Raw genomic sequence first — 21,680 nt, forward strand, 5'->3', positions numbered from 1 at the left:
TACATGACAGAGCTGTGTGTGTTTATGGTCAGTAGGCACTGCTGTGCTTATCACACAGTACATGACAGAGCTGTGTGTGTTTATAGTCAGTAGGCACTGCTGTGCATATTATCACACAGTACATGACAGAGCTGTGTGTGTTTATAATCAGTAGGCACTGCTGTGCTTATTATCACACAGTACATGACAGAGCTGTGTGTGTTTATGGTCAGTAGGCACTGCTGTGCTTATCACACAGTACATGACAGAGCTGTGTGTGTTTATAGTCAGTAGGCACTGCTGTGCTTATTATCACACAGTACATGAGAGTTGTGTGTGTTTATAGTCAGTAGGCACTGCTGCTGCTTATTATCACACAGTACATGACCAGAGCTGTGTGTGTTTATAGTCCAGTAGGCACTGCTGTGCTTATTATCCACACAGTACATGACAGAGCTGTGTGTGTTTATAGTCAGTAGGCACTGCTGTCGCTTATTATCACACAGTACATGACAGAGCTGAGTGTGTTTATAGTCAGTAGGCACTGCTGTGCTTATTATCACACAGTACATGACAGAGCTGTGTGTGTTTATAGTCAGTAGGCAACTGGCCTGTGCTTATTAACACACAGTACAGACAGAGCTGTGTGTGTTTTATGGTCAGTAGGCACTGCTGTGCTTATCACACAGTACATGACAGAGCTGTGTGTGTGTTGTTTAGTCACGTAGGCACTGCTGTGCTTATTATCACACAGTACATGACAGAGCAGTGTGTGTTTTTAAGTCAGTAGGCACTGCGTGTGCTTATTATCACACAGTAACATTGACAGAGCTGTGTGTGTTGTTTATAGTCAGTAGGCACTGCTGTGCTTATTATCACACAGTACATGACAGAGTTGTGTGTGCTTTATAGTCAGTAGGCACTGCTGTGCTTATTATCACACAGTTACATGACAGAGCTTGTGTTGTTTATAGTCAGTAGCACTGCTGTGCTTATTATCACACAGTACATGACAGAGCTGTGTGTGTTTATAGTCAGTAGGCACTGCTGGTGCTTATTATCACACAGTACATGACAGAGTTGTGTGTGTTTATAGTCAGTAGGGGCACTGCTGTGCTTATTATCACCCAGTGAGCATGACAGAGCTTGTGTGTTTTATAGTCAGTAGGCACTGCTGTGCTTATTATCACACCGTACATGGGACAGAGCTTGTGTGTGTTTATAGTCAGTAGCACCTGCTGTGCTTATTATCACACAGTACATGGACAGAGCTGAGTGTGTTTATAGTTCAGTAGGCACTGCTGTGCTTATTATCACACAGTACATGACAGAGTTGTGTGTGTTTATAGTCAGTAGGCACTGCTGTGCTTATTATCACACAGTACATGACAGTGTTGTGTGTTTATAGTCAGTAGGCACTGCTGTGCTTATTATCACACAGTACATGACAGAGCTGTGTGTGTTTATGGTCAGTAGGCACTGCTGTGCTTATTATCACACAGTACATGACAGAGCTGTGTGTTTATAGTCAATAGGCACTGCTGTGCTTATTATCACACAGTACATGACAGAGCTGTGTGTGTTTATAATCAGTAGGCACTACTGTGCTTATTATCACACAGTACATGACAGAGCTGTGTGTTTATAGTCAGTAGGCACTGCTGTGCTTATTATCACACAGTACATGACAGAGCTGTGTGTGTTTATAGTCAGTAGGCACTGCTGTGCTTATTATCACACAGTACATGAGAGCTGTGTGTGTTTATAGTCAGTAGGCACTGCTGTGCTTATTATCACACAGTACATGACAGAGTTGTGTGTGTTTATAGTCAGTAGGTACTGCTGTGCTTATTATCACACAGTACATGACAGAGCTGTGTGTGTTATAGTCAGTAGGCACTGCTGTGCTTATTATCACACAGTACATGACAGAGCTGTGTGTGTTTATAGTCAGTAGGCACTGCTGTGCTTATTATCACACAGTACATGACAGAGCTGTGTGTGTTTATAGTCAGTAGGCACTGCTGTGCTTATTATCACACAGTACTATGACAGAGCTGTGTGTGTTTATAGTCAGTAGGCACTGCTGTGCTTATTATCACACAGTACATGACAGAGCTGTGTGTGTTTATAGTCAGTAGGCACTGCTGTGCTTATTATCACACAGTACATGACAGAGTTGTGTGTGTTTATAGTCAGTAGGCACTGCTGTGCTTATTATCACACAGTACATGACAGAGCTGTGTGTGTTTATAGTCAGTATGCACTGCTGTGCTTATTATCACACAGTACATGACAGAGCTGTGTGTGTTTATAGTCCAGTAGGCACTGCTGTGCTTATTATCACACAGTACATGACAGAGCTGTGTGTGTTTATAGTCAGTAGGCAACTGCTGTGCTTATTATCACACAGTACATGACAGAGCTGTGTGTATTATAGTCAGTAGGCACTGCTGTGCTTATTATCACACAAGTACATGACAGAGCTGTGTGTGTTTATAGTCAGTAGGCACTGCTGTGCTTATTATCACACAGTACATGACAGAGCTGTGTGTGTTTATAGTCAGTAGGCACTGCTGTGCTTATTATCACACTAGTACATGACAGAGCTGTGTGTGTTTATAGTCAGTAGGCACTGCTGTGCTTATTATCACACAGTACATGACAGAGTGTGTGTGTTAATGGTCAGTAGCACTGCTGTGCTTATATCACACAGTACATGACAGAGCTGTGTGTGTGTTTATAGTCAGTTAGGCACTGCTGTGCTTATTATCACACAGTACATGACAGAGCTGTGTGTGTTTATATTCAGTAGGCACTGCTGTGCTTATTATCACACAGTACATGACAGAGCTGTGTGTGTTTATAGTCAGTAGGCACTGCTGTGCTTATTATCACACAGTACATGACAGAGCTTGTGTGTGTTTATAGTCAGTAGCACTGCTGTGCTTATTATCACACAGTACATGACAGAGCTGTGTGTGTTTATGGTCAGTAGGCACTGCTGTGCTTATTATCACACAGTACATGACAGAGCTGTGTGTGTTTATAGTCAGTAGGCACTGCTGTGCTTATTATCACACAGTACATGACAGAGCTGTGTGTGTTTATAGTCAGTAGGCACTGCTGTGCTTATTATCACACAGTACATGACAGAGCTGTGTGTGTTTATAGTCAGTAGGCACTGCTGTGCTTATTATCACACAGTACATGACAGAGCTGTGTGTGTTTATAATCAGTAGGCACTGCTGTGCTTATTATCACACAGTACATGACAGAGCTGTGTGTGTTTATAGTCAGTAGGCACTGCTGTGCTCTATATTCACACAGTACATGACAGAGTTGTGTGTGTTTATAGTAGTAGCACTGCTGTGCTTATTATCACACAGTACATTACAGAGTTGTGTGTTATAGTCAGTAGGCACTGCTGTGCTCTATTATCAACAGTACATGCAGAGCTGTGTGTGTTTATAGTCCAGTAGGCACTGCTGTGCTATTATCACACAGTACATGGCAGAGTTGTATGTGTTTATAAGTCCGTAGGCCACTGCCTGTGCCTTATTATCACACAGTACATGACAGAGCCTCTGTGTGTTTATAGTCAGTAGGCACTGCTGTGCTTATTTTCACACAGTACCATGCAGAGTTGTGTGTGTTTATGGTCGTAGGCACTGCTGTGCTTATTATCACACAGTGAGTTGTGTGTGTTTATAGTCAGTAGGCCACTGCTGTGCTTATTATCACACAGTACATGACAGAGCTGTGTGTGTTTATGGTCAGTAGGCACTGCTGCTGCTTATTATACACAGTACATGACAGGAGCTGTGTGTGTTTATAGTCAGTAGGCACTGCTGGTGCTTATTATCACACATTACATGACAGAGCTGTGTGTGTTTATAGTCAGTAGGCACTGCTGTGCTTATTATCACACAGTACATGAGAGATTGTGTGTGTTTATAGTCAGTAGGCACTGCTGTGCTTATTATCACACAGTACCATGACAGAGCTGTGTGTGTTTATAGTCAGTAGGCACTGCTGTGCTTATTATCACACAGTACATGACAGAGCTGTGTGTGTTTATAGTCAGTAGGCAACTGCTGTGCTTATTATCACACAGTACATGACAGAGCTGTGTGGTGTTTATAGTCAGTAGGCACTAGCTGTGCTTATTATCACACAGTACATGACAGAGCTGTGTGTTGTTTTATAGTCAGTAGAGGCACTGCTGTGCTTATTATCACACAGTACATGACAGAGCTGTGTTGTGTTTATAAGTCAGTAGCACTGCTGTGGCTTATTATCACACAGTATCATGACAGAGCTGTGTGTGTTTATGGTCAGTAGGCACTGCTGTGCTATTATCACACAGTACATGACAGAGCTGTGTGTGTTTATAGTCAGTAGGCACTGCTGTGCTTAATTATCACACAGTACATGACAGAGCTGTGTGTGTTTATAGTCAGTAGGCACTGCTGTGCTTATTATCACACAGTACATGACAGAGCTGTGTGTGTTTATAGGTCAGTAGGCACTGCTGTGCTATTATCACACAGTACATGGACAGAGCTGTGTGTGTTTATAGTCAGTAGGCACTGCTGTGCTTATTATCACACAGTACATGAGAGTCTGTGTTGTGTTTATAGTCAGTAGGCACTGCTGTGCTTATTATCACACAGTACATGGACAGAGCTGTGTGTGTTTATAGTCAGTAGGCACTGCTGTGCTTATTATCACACAGTACATGACTGAGCTGTGTGTGTTTATAGTCAGTAGGCACTGCTGTGCTTATTATCACACAGTACATGACAGAGCTGTGTGTGTTTATAGTCAGTAGGCACTGCTGTGCTTATTATCACACAGTACATGACAGAGCTGTGTGTGTTTATAGTCAGTAGGCACTGCTGTGCTTATTATCACACAGTACATGACAGAGCTGTGTGTGTTTATAGTCAGTAGGCACTGCTGTGCTTATCACACAGTACATGACAGAGCTGTGTGTGTTTATAGTCAGTAGGCACTGCTGTGCTTATTATCACACAGTACATGACAGAGCTGTGTGTGTTTATAGTCAGTAGGCACTGCTGTGCTTATTATCACACAGTACATGACAGAGCTGTGTGTGTGTTTATAGTCAGTAGGCACTGCTGTGCTTATTATCACACAGTACATGACAGAGCTTGTGTGTGTTTATAGTCAGTAGGCACTGCTGTGCTTATTATCACACAGTACATGACAGAGCTGTGTGTGTTTATAGTCAGTAGGCACTGCTGTGCTTATTATCACACAGTACATGACAGAGCTGTGTGTGTTTATAGTCAGTAGGCACTGCTGTGCTTATTATCACACAGTACATGACAGAGATGTGTGTGTTTATAGTCAGTAGGCACTGCTGTGCTTATTACTCACACAGTACATGACAGAGCTTGTGTGTGTTTTAGTCAGTAGGCACTGCTGTGCTTATTATCACACAGTACATGACAGAGCTGTGTGGTGTTTATAGTCAGTAGGCACTGCTGTGCTTATTATCACACAGTACATGACAGAGCTGTGTGTGTTTATAGTCAGTAGGCAACTGCTGTGCTTATTATCACACAGTACATGACAGAGCTTGTGTGTGTTTATAGTCAGTAGGCACTGCTGTGCTTATTATCACACAGTACATGACAGAGCTGTGTGTGTTATAGTCAGTAGGCACTGCTGTGCTTATTATCACACAGTACATGACAGAGCTGTGTGTGTTTATAGTCAGTAGGCACTGCTGTGCTTATTATCACACAGTACATGACAGAGCTGTGTGTGTTTATAGTCAGTAGGCACTGCTGTGCTTATTATCACACAGTACATGACAGAGCTGGTGATGTTTATAGTCAGTAGGCACTGCTGTGCTTATTATCACACAGTACATGACAGAGCTGTGTGTGTTTATGGTCAGTAGGCACTGCTGTGCTTATTATCACACAGTACATGACAGAGCTGTGTGTTTATAGTCAATAGGCACTGCTGTGCTTATTATCACACAGTACATGACAGAGCTGTGTGTGTTTATAATCAGTAGGCACTACTGTGCTTATTATCACACAGTACATGACAGAGCTGTGTGTTTATAGTCAGTAGGCACTGCTGTGCTTATTATCACACAGTACATGACAGAGCTGTGTGTGTTTATAGTCAGTAGGCACTGCTGTGCTTATTATCACACAGTACATGAAGAGCTGTGTGTGTTTATAGTCAGTAGGCACTGCTGTGCTTATTATCACACAGTACATGACAGAGTTGTGTGTGTTTATAGTCAGTAGGTACTGCTGTGCTTATTATCACACAGTACATTACAGAGCTGTGTGTGTTTATAGTCAGTAGGCACTGCTGTGCTTATTATCACACAGTACATGACAGAGCTGTGTGTGTTTATAGTCAGTAGGCACTGCTGTGCTTATTATCACACAGTACATGACAGAGCTGTGTGTGTTTATAGTCAGTAGGCACTGCTGTGCTTATTATCACACAGTACATGACAGAGTTGTGTGTGTTTATAGTCAGTAGGTACTGCTGTGCTTATTATCACACAGTACATTACAGAGCTGTGTGTGTTATAGTCAGTAGGCACTGCTGTGCTTATTATCACACAGTACATGACAGAGCTGTGTGTGTTTATAGTCAGTAGGCACTGCTGTGCTTATTATCACACAGTACATGACAGAGCTGTGTGTGTTTATAGTCAGTAGGCACTGCTGTGCTTATTATCACACAGTACATGACAGAGCTGTGTGTGTTTATAGTCAGTAGGCACTGCTGTGCTTATTATCACACAGTACATGACAGAGCTCTGTGTGTTTTATAGTCAGTAGGCACTGCTGTGCTTATTATCACACAGTACATGACAGAGATGTGTGTGTTTATGGTCAGTAGGCACTGCTGTGCTTATTATCACACAGTGAGAGTTGTGTGTGTTATAGTCAGTAGGCACTGCTGTGCTTATTATCACACAGTACATGACAGAGCTGTGTGTGTTTTATGGTCAGTAGGCACTGCTGTGCTTATTATCACACAGTACATGACAGAGCTTGTGTGTGTTTATAGTCAGTAGGCACTGCTGTGCTTATTATCACACAGTACATGACAGAGTTGTGTGTTTATAGTCAGTAGGCACTGCTGTGCTTATTATCACACAGTACATGACAGAGCTGTGTGTTTATAGTCAGTAGGCACTGCTGTGCTTATTATCACACAGTACATGACAGAGCTGTGTGTGTTTATAGTCAGTAGGCACTGCTGTGCTTATTATCACACAGTACATGACAGATCTGTGTGTGTTTATAGTCAGTAGGCACTGCTGTGCTTATTATCACACAGTACATGACAGAGCTGTGTGTGTTTATAGTCAGTAGGCACTGCTGTGCTTATTATCACACAGTACATGACAGAGCTGTGTGTGTTTATAGTCAGTAGGCACTGCTGTGCTTATTATCACACAGTACATGACAGAGCTGTGTGTGTTTATAGTCAGTAGGCACTGCTGTGCTTATTATCAAACAGTACATGACAGAGCTGTGTGTGTTTATGGTCAGTAGGCACTGCTGTGCTTATCACACAGTACATGACAGAGCTGTGTGTGTTTATAGTCAGTAGGCACTGCTGTGCATATTATCACACAGTACATGACAGAGCTGTGTGTGTTTATAATCAGTAGGCACTGCTGTGCTTATTATCACACAGTACATGACAGAGCTGTGTGTGTTTATGGTCAGTAGGCACTGCTGTGCTTATCACACAGTACATGACAGAGCTGTGTGTGTTTATAGTCAGTGGGCACTGCTGTGCTTATTATCACACAGTACATGAGAGTTGTGTGTGTTTATAGTCAGTAGGCACTGCTGTGCTTATTATCACACAGTACATGACAGAGCTGTGTGTGTTTATAGTCAGTAGGCACTGCTGTGCTTATTATCACACAGTACATGACAGAGCTGTGTGTGTTTATAGTCAGTAGGCACTGCTGTGCTTATTATCACACAGTACATGACAGAGCTGTGTGTGTTTATAGTCAGTAGGCACTGCTGTGCTTATTATCACACAGTACATGACAGAGCTGTGTGTGTTTATAGTCAGTAGGCACTGCTGTGCTTATTATCACACAGTACATGACAGAGCTGTGTGTGTTTATGGTCAGTAGGCACTGCTGTGCTTATCACACAGTACATGACAGAGCTGTGTGTGTGTTTATAGTCAGTAGGCACTGCTGTGCTTATTATCACACAGTACATGACAGAGCTGTGTGTGTTTATTGTCAGTAGGCACTGCTGTGCTTATTATCACACAGTACATGACAGAGCTGTGTGTGTGTTTATAGTCAGTAGGCACCTGCCTGTGCTTATTATCCACACAGTACATGACAGAGTTGTGTGTGTTTATAGTCAGTAGGCACTGCTGTGCTTATATCACACACAGTACATGACAGAGCTGTGTGTGTTTATAGTCAGTAGGCACTGCTGTGCTTATTATCAACAGTACATGACAGAGCTGTGAGTGTTTATAGTCAGTAGGCCACTGCTGTGCTTTATTATCACACAGTACATGACAGAGCTGTGTGTGTTTATAATCAGTAGGCACTGCTGTGCTTATTATCTCACAGTGAGTTGTGTGTGTTTATAGTCAGTAGGCACTTGCCTGTGCTTATTATCACACCGTACATGACAGAGCTGTGTGTGTTTATAGTCAGGTAGGCACTGCTGTGCTTATTATCACACAGTACATGACAGAGCTGTGTGTGTTTATAGTCAGTAGGCACTGCTGTGCTTATTATCACACAGTACATGACAGAGCTGTGTGTGTTTTATAGTCAGTAGGCACTGCTGTGCTTATTATCACACAGTACATGACAGAGCTGTGTGTGTTTATAGTCAGTAGGCACTGCTGTGCTTATTATCACACAGTACATGACAGAGTTGTGTGTGTTTATAGTCAGTAGGCACTGCTGTGCTTATTATCACACAGTACATGACAGTGTTGTGTGTTTATAGTCAGTAGGCACTGCTGTGCTTATTATCACACAGTACATGACAGAGCTGTGTGTGTTTATGGTCAGTAGGCACTGCTGTGCTTATTATCACACACTACATGACAGAGCTGTGTGTTTTATAGTCAATAGGCACTGCTGTGCTTATTATCACACAGTACATGACAGAGCTGTGTGTGTTTATAATCAGTAGGCACTACTGTGCTTATTATCACACAGTACATGACAGAGCTGTGTGTTTATAGTCAGTAGGCACTGCTGTGCTTATTATCACACAGTACATGACAGAGCTGTGTGTGTTTATAGTCAGTAGGCACTGCTGTGCTTATTATCACACAGTACATGAGAGTTGTGTGTGTTTATAGTCAGTAGGCACTGCTGTGCTTATTATCACACAGTACATGACAGAGTTGTGTGTGTTTATAGTCAGTTGGCTACTGCTGTGCTTATTATCACACAGTACATTACAGAGCTGTGTGTGTTTATAGTCAGTAGGCACTGCTGTGCTTATTATCACACAGTACATGACAGAGCTGTGTGTGTTTATAGTCAGTAGGCACTGCTGTGCTTATTATCACACAGTACATGACAGAGCTGTGTGTGTTTATAGTCAGTAGGCACTGCTGTGCTTATTATCACACAGTACATGACAGAGCTGTGTGTGTTTATAGTCAGTAGGCACTGCTGTGCTTATTATCACACAGTACATGACAGAGCTGTGTGTGTTTATAGTCAGTAGGCACTGCTGTGCTTATTATCACACAGTACATGACAGAGCTGTGTGTGTTTATAGTCAGTAGGCACTGCTGTGCTTATTATCACACAGTACATGACAGAGCTGTGTGTGTTTATAGTCAGTATGCACTGCTGTGCTTATTATCACACAGTACATGACAGAGCTGTGTGTGTTTATAGTCAGTAGGCACTGCTGTGCTTATTATCACACAGTACATGACAGAGCTGTGTGTGTTTATAGTCAGTAGGCACTGCTGTGCTTATTATCACACAGTACATGACAGAGCTGTGTGTGTTTATAGTCAGTAGGCACTGCTGTGCTTATTATCACACAGTACATGACAGAGCTGTGTGTGTTTATAGTCAGTAGGCACTGCTGTGCTTATTATCACACAGTACATGACAGAGCTGTGTGTGTTTATAGTCAGTAGGCACTGCTGTGCTTATTATTACACAGTACATGACAGAGTTGTGTGTGTTTATAGTCAGTAGGCACTGCTGTGCTTATTATCACACAGTACATGACAGAGTTGTGTGTTTATGGTCAGTAGGCACTGCTGTGCTTATTATCACACAGTACATGACAGAGCTGTGTGTGTTTATAGTCAGTAGGCAGTGCTGTGCTTATTATCACACAGTACATGACAGAGCTGTGTGTGTTTATAGTCAGTAGGCACTGCTGTGCTTATTATCACACAGTACATGACAGAGCTGTGTGTGTTTATAGTCAGTAGGCACTGCTGTGCTTATTATCACACAGTACATGACAGAGTTGTGTGTGTTTATAGTCAGTAAGCACTGCTGTGCTTATTATCACACAGTACATGACAGAGTTGTGTGTTTATGGTCAGTAGGCACTGCTGTGCTTATTATCACACAGTACATGACAGAGCTGTGTGTGTTTATAGTCAGTAGGCACTGCTGTGCTTATTATCACACAGTACATGACAGAGCTGTGTGTGTTTATAGTCAGTAGGCACTGCTGTGCTTATTATCACACAGTACATGACAGAGCTGTGTGTGTTTATAGTCAGTAGGCACTGCTGTGCTTATTATCACACAGTACATGACAAAGCTGTGTGTGTTTATAATCAGTAGGCACTGCTGTGCTTATTATCACACAGTACATGACAGAGCTGTGTGTGTTTATAGTCAGTAGGCACTGCTGTGCTTATTATCACACAGTACATGACAGAGTTGTGTGTGTTTATAGTCAGTAGGCACTGCTGTGCTTATTATCACACAGTACATTACAGAGTTGTGTGTTTATAGTCAGTAGGCACTGCTGTGCTTATTATCACACAGTACATGACAGAGCTGTGTGTGTTTATAGTCAGTAGGCACTGCTGTGCTTATTATCACACAGTACATGGCAGAGTTGTATGTGTTTATAGTCAGTAGGCACTGCTGTGCTTATTATCACACAGTACATGACAGAGCTCTGTGTGTTTATAGTCAGTAGGCACTGCTGTGCTTATTATCACACAGTACATGACAGAGTTGTGTGTGTTTATGGTCAGTAGGCACTGCTGTGCTTATTATCACACAGTGAGTTGTGTGTGTTTATAGTCAGTAGGCACTGCTGTGCTTATTATCACACAGTACATGACAGAGCTGTGTGTGTTTATGGTCAGTAGGCACTGCTGTGCTTATTATCACACAGTACATGACAGAGTTGTGTGTGTTTATAGTCAGTAGGCACTGCTGTGCTTATTATCACACAGTACATGACAGAGTTGTGTGTTTATAGTCAGTAGGCACTGCTGTGCTTATTATCACACAGTACATGACAGAGCTGTGTGTTTATAGTCAGTAGGCACTGCTGTGCTTATTATCACACAGTACATGACAGAGCTGTGTGTGTTTATAGTCAGTAGGCACTGCTGTGCTTATTATCACACAGTACATGACAGATCTGTGTGTGTTTATAGTCAGTAGGCACTGCTGTGCTTATTATCACACAGTACATGACAGAGCTGTGTGTGTTTATAGTCAGTAGGCACTGCTGTGCTTATTATCACACAGTACATGACAGAGCTGTGTGTGTTTATAGTCAGTAGGCACTGCTGTGCTTATTATCACACAGTACATGACAGAGCTGTGTGTGTTTATAGTCAGTAGGCACTGCTGTGCTTATTATCAAACAGTACATGACAGAGCTGTGTGTGTTTATGGTCAGTAGGCACTGCTGTGCTTATTATCAAACAGTACATGACAGAGCTGTGTGTGTTTATAGTCAGTAGGCACTGCTGTGCTTATTATCAAACAGTACATGACAGAGCTGTGTGTGTTTATAGTCAGTAGGCACTGCTGTGCATATTATCACACAGTACATGACAGAGCTGTGTGTGTTTATAATCAGTAGGCACTGCTGTGCTTATTATCACACAGTACATGACAGAGCTGTGTGTGTTTATGGTCAGTAGGCACTGCTGTGCTTATCACACAGTACATGACAGAGCTGTGTGTGTTTATAGTCAGTAGGCACTGCTGTGCTTATTATCACACAGTACATGAGAGTTGTGTGTGTTTATAGTCAGTAGGCACTGCTGTGCTTATTATCACACAGTACATGACAGAGCTGTGTGTGTTTATAGTCAGTAGGCACTGCTGTGCTTATTATCACACAGTACATGACAGAGCTGTGTGTGTTTATAGTCAGTAGGCACTGCTGTGCTTATTATCACACAGTACATGACAGAGCTGTGTGTGTTTATAGTCAGTAGGCACTGCTGTGCTTATTATCACACAGTACATGACAGAGCTGTGTGTGTTTATAGTCAGTAGGCACTGCTGTGCTTATTATCACACAGTACATGACAGAGCTGTGTGTGTTTATGGTCAGTAGGCACTGCTGTGCTTATCACACAGTACATGACAGAGCTGTGTGTGTGTTTATAGTCAGTAGGCACTGCTGTGCTTATTATCACACAGTACATGACAGAGCTGTGTGTGTTTATAGTCAGTAGGCACTGCTGTGCTTATTATCACACAGTACATGACAGAGCTGTGTGTGTGTTTATAGTCAGTAGGCACTGCTGTGCTTATTATCACACAGTACATGACAGAGTTGTGTGTGTTTATAGTCAGTAGGCACTGCTGTGCTTATTATCACACAGTACATGACAGAGCTGTGTGTGTTTATAGTCAGTAGGCACTGCTGTGCTTATTATCACACAGTACATGACAGAGTTGTGTGTGTTTATAGTCAGTAGGCACTGCTGTGCTTATTATCACACAGTACATGACAGAGCTGTGTGTGTTTATAGTCAGTAGGCACTGCTGTGCTTATTATCACACAGTACATGACAGAGTTGTGTGTGTTTATAGTCAGTAGGCACTGCTGTGCTTATTATCTCACAGTGAGTTGTGTGTGTTTATAGTCAGTAGGCACTGCTGTGCTTATTATCACACCGTACATGACAGAGCTGTGTGTGTTTATAGTCAGTAGGCACTGCTGTGCTTATTATCACACAGTACATGACAGAGCTGTGTGTGTTTATAGTCAGTAGGCACTGCTGTGCTTATTATCACACAGTACATGACAGAGCTGTGTGTGTTTATAGTCAGTAGGCACTGCTGTGCTTATTATCACACAGTACATGACAGAGTTGTGTGTGTTTATAGTCAGTAGGCACTGCTGTGCTTATTATCACACAGTACATGACAGTGTTGTGTGTTTATAGTCAGTAGGCACTGCTGTGCTTATTATCACACAGTACATGACAGAGCTGTGTGTGTTTATGGTCAGTAGGCACTGCTGTGCTTATTATCACACAGTACATGACAGAGCTGTGTGTTTATAGTCAATAGGCACTGCTGTGCTTATTATCACACAGTACATGACAGAGCTGTGTGTGTTTATAATCAGTAGGCACTACTGTGCTTATTATCACACAGTACATGACAGAGCTGTGTGTGCTTATAGTCAGTAGGCACTGCTGTGCTTATTATCACACAGTACATGACAGAGCTGTGTGTGTTTATAGTCAGTAGGCACTGCTGTGCTTATTATCACACAGTACATGACAGAGCTGTGTGTGTTTATAGTCAGTAGGCACTGCTGTGCTTATTATCACACAGTACATGAGAGCTGTGTGTGTTTATAGTCAGTAGGCACTGCTGTGCTTATTATCACACAGTACATGACAGAGTTGTGTGTGTTTATAGTCAGTAGGTACTGCTGTGCTTATTATCACACAGTACATTACAGAGCTGTGTGTGTTTATAGTCAGTAGGCACTGCTGTGCTTATTATCACACAGTACATGACAGAGCTGTGTGTGTTTATAGTCAGTAGGCACTGCTGTGCTTATTATCACACAGTACATGACAGAGCTGTGTGTGTTTATAGTCAGTAGGCACTGCTGTGCTTATTATCACACAGTATATGACAGAGCTGTGTATGTTTATAGTCAGTAGGCACTGCTGTGCTTATTATCACACAGTACATGACAGAGCTGTGTGTGTTTATAGTCAGTAGGCACTGCTGTGCTTATTATCACACAGTACATGACAGAGTTGTGTGTGTTTATAGTCAGTAGGCACTGCTGTGCTTATTATCACACAGTACATGACAGAGCTGTGTGTGTTTATAGTCAGTATGCACTGCTGTGCTTATTATCACACAGTACATGACAGAGCTGTGTGTGTTTATAGTCAGTAGGCACTGCTGTGCTTATTATCACACAGTACATGACAGAGCTGTGTGTGTTTATAGTCAGTAGGCACTGCTGTGCTTATTATCACACAGTACATGACAGAGCTGTGTGTGTTTATAGTCAGTAGGCACTGCTGTGCTTATTATCACACAGTACATGACAGAGCTGTGTGTGTTTATAGTCAGTAGGCACTGCTGTGCTTATTATCACACAGTACATGACAGAGCTGTGTGTGTTTATAGTCAGTAGGCACTGCTGTGCTTATTATTACACAGTACATGACAGAGTTGTGTGTGTTTATAGTCAGTAGGCACTGCTGTGCTTATTATCACACAGTACATGACAGAGTTGTGTGTTTATGGTCAGTAGGCACTGCTGTGCTTATTATCACACAGTACATGACAGAGCTGTGTGTGTTTATAGTCAGTAGGCAGTGCTGTGCTTATTATCACACAGTACATGACAGAGCTGTGTGTGTTTATAGTCAGTAGGCACTGCTGTGCTTATTATCACACAGTACATGACAGAGCTGTGTGTGTTTATAGTCAGTAGGCACTGCTGTGCTTATTATCACACAGTACATGACAGAGTTGTGTGTGTTTATAGTCAGTAAGCACTGCTGTGCTTATTATCACACAGTACATGACAGAGTTGTGTGTTTATGGTCAGTAGGCACTGCTGTGCTTATTATCACACAGTACATGACAGAGCTGTGTGTGTTTATAGTCAGTAGGCACTGCTGTGCTTATTATCACACAGTACATGACAGAGCTGTGTGTGTTTATAGTCAGTAGGCACTGCTGTGCTTATTATCACACAGTACATGACAGAGCTGTGTGTGTTTATAGTCAGTAGGCACTGCTGTGCTTATTATCACACAGTACATGACAAAGCTGTGTGTGTTTATAATCAGTAGGCACTGCTGTGCTTATTATCACACAGTACATGACAGAGCTGTGTGTGTTTATAGTCAGTAGGCACTGCTGTGCCTAGTTGTGTGTGTGTGAATCACCCAGATTCATTAGCCAGCGGTGCTAGTAAGATAGTGTATCACTCAGACAGTGATAGTGACCATGTGTGACTCTGTGTGTGTGGGGGACATACCTGCGCATGGGCGCACATAAAGATATTGATGTTTCCTGTGTTTTGTTCCCAGGCCAGCACCACTGAATCTCCTCCGGTCTCCAACAGCAGCAAATACGACTGTAACCGTATCTCCACCGCAGTATGTACTCCCAGCTCTATTACTTACTGTTTTCTTTTAGTTAATTTTTTTCACTCCATTTGACACTAATGTTTTTTGTATAATTATAATTTAACCCATTTACTTGTATGACTATCAATGTCATTTGGGAATGTCTCAATCCAATGGCATTCAACCAGCTTTGACAATGGTGCTAAATATAGATCACAGCCAGTGCGTTTACCTAATGCCCCATCAGTCTGAATGTTAGTACCAAATAAAGATCACAGTTAGTGTTTTAATTACATACCCTACCGCTCTGCCAATCTGGGCACTGTCATTAAATACCAGCTTGCTATTCTGGTTAAACAGGTTTTCCTCCAGCAATTTGGCACATTCCCTGAACACCATTCATTACCTAATTGATCAGTAAGGATGACAATTAGCTATATATACTATACATTAATATATGTTAATATATTAATCCAACTGTTGTCCTAAACTAGTTATTGAGATTGTTTATGCTGAATATAAGCTTTTCTCTCACTTATGAACATATGTTGCAGAGTGTATGTGATCTATTTACAAGAAGGGTTATAAACAAATAAGTAATTGCACTGCAAAAAAAATCAGGGAAAAGAAAAAAAGAGCAAGTCAAAATGTGCATAAGATGTGCCAAATGTCCGGCTTTTTATGGGACAGTCTCAATTTGTGACCTCTGTCTCACCCTCCATTCTGCAAGTCCCAGGTTCAAATAGACAGCCGGCAACAGAGATCATGGTATATTTATTTACAAAACTTTTAATAGTCTCATAAATTTCATGATCCTTTGAATTTAACAGGTAAGTGTCAAGCTGTGGATGGCATATTGAAGATTCAGAAATGCTCTGGGCAACAGTACGGTTGTTAAAGGGAAGGTGAAGTCAAAAAGTTTACTTGTTCGACATAGATACTGTTTAATTTAAAACTTACAAAAGTGTTTGTCTTATTTTTCAGAAATATCTCTAAGTATTTTGATAACTCATGTTATCTTCTTATGTTTCTTGTAATCCACCGCCGGCCCTTTCATTACCACTTGGTTTATGAAGCAACCAATGAAAATGTTAGCCATACAGTTCATGTCTCTAATGTGCGGTCGGTCATGCAGAAGTAATGTGCATACGTTTTAGAGGGCATGAGTTTCTAGCGCATGTGCGGTAAATAGTAAAGTGGAGTAGCAATGACGTAAAAGTAAACAGTGAATCAGAGCGTATGTTCAGATTCACTGTTTACCTGAACACCTGGGTACATTTAGCCACCAATCAGCAAGCGCTACCCAGGTGCTGAACCAGAAATAGGCCAGCTCCTAAGCTTACATTCCTGAATCATGAAAGTTATTTTAACGTAACTACCCCTTTTTAATCTTTTTTTTTTTTTTTCACTTTCCTTATTTACTCTAATTTTTGGGGGGGTTTCTCACTCACTTTGTATTTTCAGGCTGTCCTCCTAGCTGATATCCTTCCCACTTTAGTCATCAAATTCACTGCTCCATTCTACATCCACCTGATCCCCTACAAGTAAGTGACATCATGCTATGCATTATGGGGGCCTACGTGTCATTAATCTTGCTTAAAGGGCCATAATAGTTGAAAAATCACATGTTCTAATTCATTAGAGCATTTAATTTTACAACTATCGACCCTACACTACTGTGTATTTAACGACTGCAAATAGTTTCCCTCAGAGTTACATGTTGTCTATAAATTCTTTCATAACTATAATTAAGTTACGTGATGCTCTTTGTAAGTTGCATCTGTTAATTATGTGGTTCCTCTCATTTGAAGGCTGTGTCTGTCTCAGTTACAGGGTATCTGTCTGCATCCTCACAGCTGCTGGGAGTTTTTTATTAGTGTCATACTCAACATCAGTAGCAGTGAGTCTTCTGGGTAAGTACAAACCATAAACTTCAAGCTATATAGAGCGCTACTCACCTAACTCTAAAGGTGATATCAACTGGAAGGGGATTGGGGTATTATCCCTGCACCATACACTCAATGTGTTTCTATGTGTGTATATATATATATATATATATATAGAAAATGTAATCACAATTCATAGAATTAATATATGATAATTGGTTAAATGCAATATAAAAAATGCAGTGTAAGATGCACATTTAAAAGTATGTATAGTTAAAAAGACACACATATAAAAAACCTCATCATTGGATTTTATACACATTCCTTTGCTTTTCCTTCGAGAAACCCAGTCCTTTCCTTTTCCCAATTGGGTCTGCTGCTCCTTTAAAAGCACTGGTGTAGGGGGGCGGAGCCAACTGCCGACACAACAAGACGTGTATCAGGGAGCTCCTGCGGCTAATATACATTTAATAGTCTCTATGGAGGCAGATTTCAACAAACTTTGAGTGAAAAAGTCTACACTGTAAGATAATTCACGCTGGGATCGTTATTTCAACTGGATTAGAAACTCGCTGCACAGAAACTGCGACTTTTCCCCTGGGGAGTTCTGACTCAGTGCACACAAAATGTCGGCTCACTACTATGCTTTACTGCGTATGCAAACATACTGAAAAAGCCTTCCAATTTGAGCCTGCTAGAGGAAAGGATCTCTCAACGTGAGCAGTATATATATATATAAATAAGAAAATTAGCTTGTTTTTGAACTTCACGCTTCAACTATGGCACCCGGAGAGGAGGAACTTTATCTTGCTATACAAGTGGCCCTAAAGAAGATAGAGGCTAGAATGTCAGCCGGATTTGCCAGCATTTCAGATGCCATAAGGATCGGCATGACACATTCTGAGATCCCAGTATGTGACAAGACAGAAAACGCACATCAGCCGACTTACGAAGAACGATTCGTCTCACCAGGGGTGCTGACCGCAGTGACTACAGAGGGCCTTACCACGGATGTGCCTAGTCCCACTGAAGATCCCGCTCCATGTTGTGACAGCTCTGCTCGGGGGGAAGCGGTTCACCCCCGAGAGCAGGAAGTTAGGCATCAGATTGTGATGATGGAGATCCCTACAGGGAACAAACTGGTAAGCTTGTCATCTGAGATTGGGAATCAAGAGGAGCTTAGGTCTCTCACTCACGATAGGACACTTGGTGCTCCCCTACACGAGCATCTAAGGGCCATTGTACTTCTACATAATGAAAAGCCCAAGCTGACACAGAAGGACTTTGCATGCCTATACCCTACTGGACTATTGAAGCTATCGATCTCCCATATAACTACACCTGCCTTTCCTCCTACCCTTAAGTGCTATTGGGACTTTAGTGAATCAGTGAAACACTGGGACTTTAACATGAGCTACAAACTTGGTCTCGTACTGGAATTCTCAACACCTGAAATTGATCGTTGTTCAGGGGGACATGTTGGCCTACCTATTTGTACAAGAGCCGGAGTGGGCTAACTGAAGTCAACACAAAAGATGTATTTGAACCATAGGCTGACTATATGGTTTCATGCAACCTACCCAAATTTCCATTAGTATTTACTGTTTTCTCTATAAATTAACCACATAAGATGGCGTGAGGATAAGTTATGACCTAGGTACCGATTTGTCGTTTGGTGTATATAACTATGAGTGTTTGAGTACCGTGGCCTAGTTATTAGATTTATTTAGTACCTCATACTCCCTACCTACTGTAATATTGTCTTTATGATTAGAGACCCCAAATACTAGTAAATGTCCCCTTCACAAGGTTCTAGTCAACGTTTTCCCTTTTCCATTCAGTTTTTAACTGACTCCCATAACCACCCTAATGAGATCTGTAAAGATTGATACTGGGACCCACACTACTGTTTATAATTTACGTATACAATATGTTCATTGTTCAACGCTAATTATTATTTATGTTGAGTTACTGGGGTATATGCTGACTTACATGAGCCTTTATCCCCTTATGCAATAGTGCAGCAAGGAACTTATTGACTTGCGAAAGAGGTTCTCTATATAAATTATGCATCCGTTTAGTCTCCATAGTCACAGCCTTTTCCTGTTTGATAGTTATATCATTTAGCTCATGACATTCTCTTACGTTGTACCTAAAAATCTGCCTTTATTAACGATCTGTATTGTACTGTAATGTTTTTCCATCAGAAGAGATGCGGCCGGTGAAGGCTAACTGCTTTCCAGTTGCCCCTAATACTTTATAAATATTTTAGAATAGTCTTCTCTATTGTTTGTAATTTATATTTGTTAACCACCTGGGGTATGGGTTATGTTCTATTTTCATAATTTGTCCCTTATTATTTACACTACGTGACACATATTCCACATTGTGGGGATGTCCTCTAAATATATGCTGAACTTCTAGAATGTTTTTATTATGCCCTTTCTAGTATAGTATCAAGTCTACTACAGTGTCTTTAGTATATTAGTACAGCTTTTGTATAGTAACAAGTATAATACTGTCCCTCTACTATATAGGTACAACGTGAGTATAGTAGCAAATCGAATGTAGTGCTATCCATACAGCTTATGCATAGTAACAAGTATAATACAGTGCCTTTAGTATGTAGGGACAGCTTGGGTATAGTAACAGATCTAGTTTGGTGTCCTCTAGTATATAAATACAGCTTGCATATAGTAAAAAGTCTAACATAGGGCCTCTTGCATATAAGTACATCTTATGTATAGTAACAAGTTGACTACAGTGCCACTAGTATGTAGGTATAGCTTATGTATAGTAATCAAGTTGTGATATGATGCACTATAGGTTTGGATGCTGTACATATCTACTTATATCTATATTGTTATGCTCATGATCCCGACTTAGTATTCTCTAGATACCTTAAGCTCCGTTTACGCTCCCACTATATGAATACAATGGTTTTGATAAGCATCAATATTGTCTTGTGTTTTAGGTAAATATTCACAATCACAGGTTAAGTTGTAGTGGATAGGATGCATAGTTAAGTGCTTATGTTCATTCTGATAATTTAAACACAATGCCCTATTCTTATACTATGTATGACTAAATACCTTACAAAAATAGAAAAGATAGTGTAGGTATCTCCCCTCTTCCTTTCCCACTCTGTGTATCAGAATGGGTCATATCCATTCTCCCTTTTCCGTCTGTGTCCAGTGGTGACAACAATCCCTGAGGGGAGATACAAATGATATTCCTTACTTATAGTGGTTTTAACGTAAAGGCCATGAGCTGGTAAAATAACCTTCATATTATGGGCCAAAATGTAGATGTTTTACATATATACTTTTGTCTGTATTCATATTAAGAAATAGTTACTTTGCTCTTGGTGGCTCCGCCCTCCCATCCCCATTGCCAAACCCAGGCTTAGGTCTGGGCTCATAGTATTAAATCTATATTCGCTTTAAAATACCCCTCCCCCATACTGTTTACTACATGCATAAAACATTGCTACATTAGAACCTTGACACCTCTATGTTTCTCTTTGCCTCTTCTTTTGACTACTACCGAGCGGTGTTTACCCGCTGATGCTGGTCAAACGAAGATACCTTGTTATAAGAAATAAGGACAGAGGGCTTAGACATTAATTATTTTATTTGTTCCATTACTTTTATTGTTCTCCTTTCTGAGGAACACCCAAATGTCTTGAGATGATGATGTCAAACACAGATTGCCTTGTATTAGCGCAATGTTCTCATGCTAAAACATATCACTAGAAATGTATAATTTTTGTGGTTATCATTTTAGGTGCTGTATTGTTTCCTATATCAATTGGCTGAGGAGTAGCCATCGAATTAGCCACTGTTAAATGCTATTTAATATGTTATAAAACGAGATTCTCAACCTATGGATAACTAAGTATTGTACAATTATCACTTGTTATTATAGGTGATATAACGGTCAATTGTGTATTCACTGTGTGGTAACTGCCTACCTTGTTCATGTATAGTACTTGTTATGCTATTTTGTTTACTACTTTTTTGTCTCAAGAATCTCAATAAAAGATTATTTAAAAAAAAAAAAAAAGCACCGGTGTAGTGCCTATCATTATCACATTCCAAATCACAAAAGTTACCTAGAGCGCAGAAGAGAAAAGAAACACAATCTAAGTGCAGTATATATGTAAAAATGTTTCCCTATATTTCAATACAAGATTGCACTCACAGACTTCAA

The 21,680-nt window shown here is 41.0% G+C and overlaps 1 protein-coding gene across 1 annotated transcript in view; it reads left to right on the forward strand.

The window, feature by feature from the left end:
* CLN3 (CLN3 lysosomal/endosomal transmembrane protein, battenin) overlaps positions 1-21,680 on the forward strand; it is a 66,043-nt gene that overhangs the window by 20,760 nt on the left and 23,603 nt on the right. Inside the window, exons 4-6 of the mRNA XM_053694776.1 lie at positions 15,544-15,612; positions 17,047-17,126; positions 17,410-17,495. Coding sequence (XP_053550751.1) covers positions 15,544-15,612; positions 17,047-17,126; positions 17,410-17,495 — 235 coding nt within the window. The remainder of the gene's footprint in view (positions 1-15,543; positions 15,613-17,046; positions 17,127-17,409; positions 17,496-21,680) is intronic.

The sequence above is a fragment of the Bombina bombina genome, chromosome 11, assembly GCF_027579735.1.
Source record: "Bombina bombina isolate aBomBom1 chromosome 11, aBomBom1.pri, whole genome shotgun sequence".
NCBI classification, from domain to species: domain Eukaryota; kingdom Metazoa; phylum Chordata; class Amphibia; order Anura; family Bombinatoridae; genus Bombina; species Bombina bombina.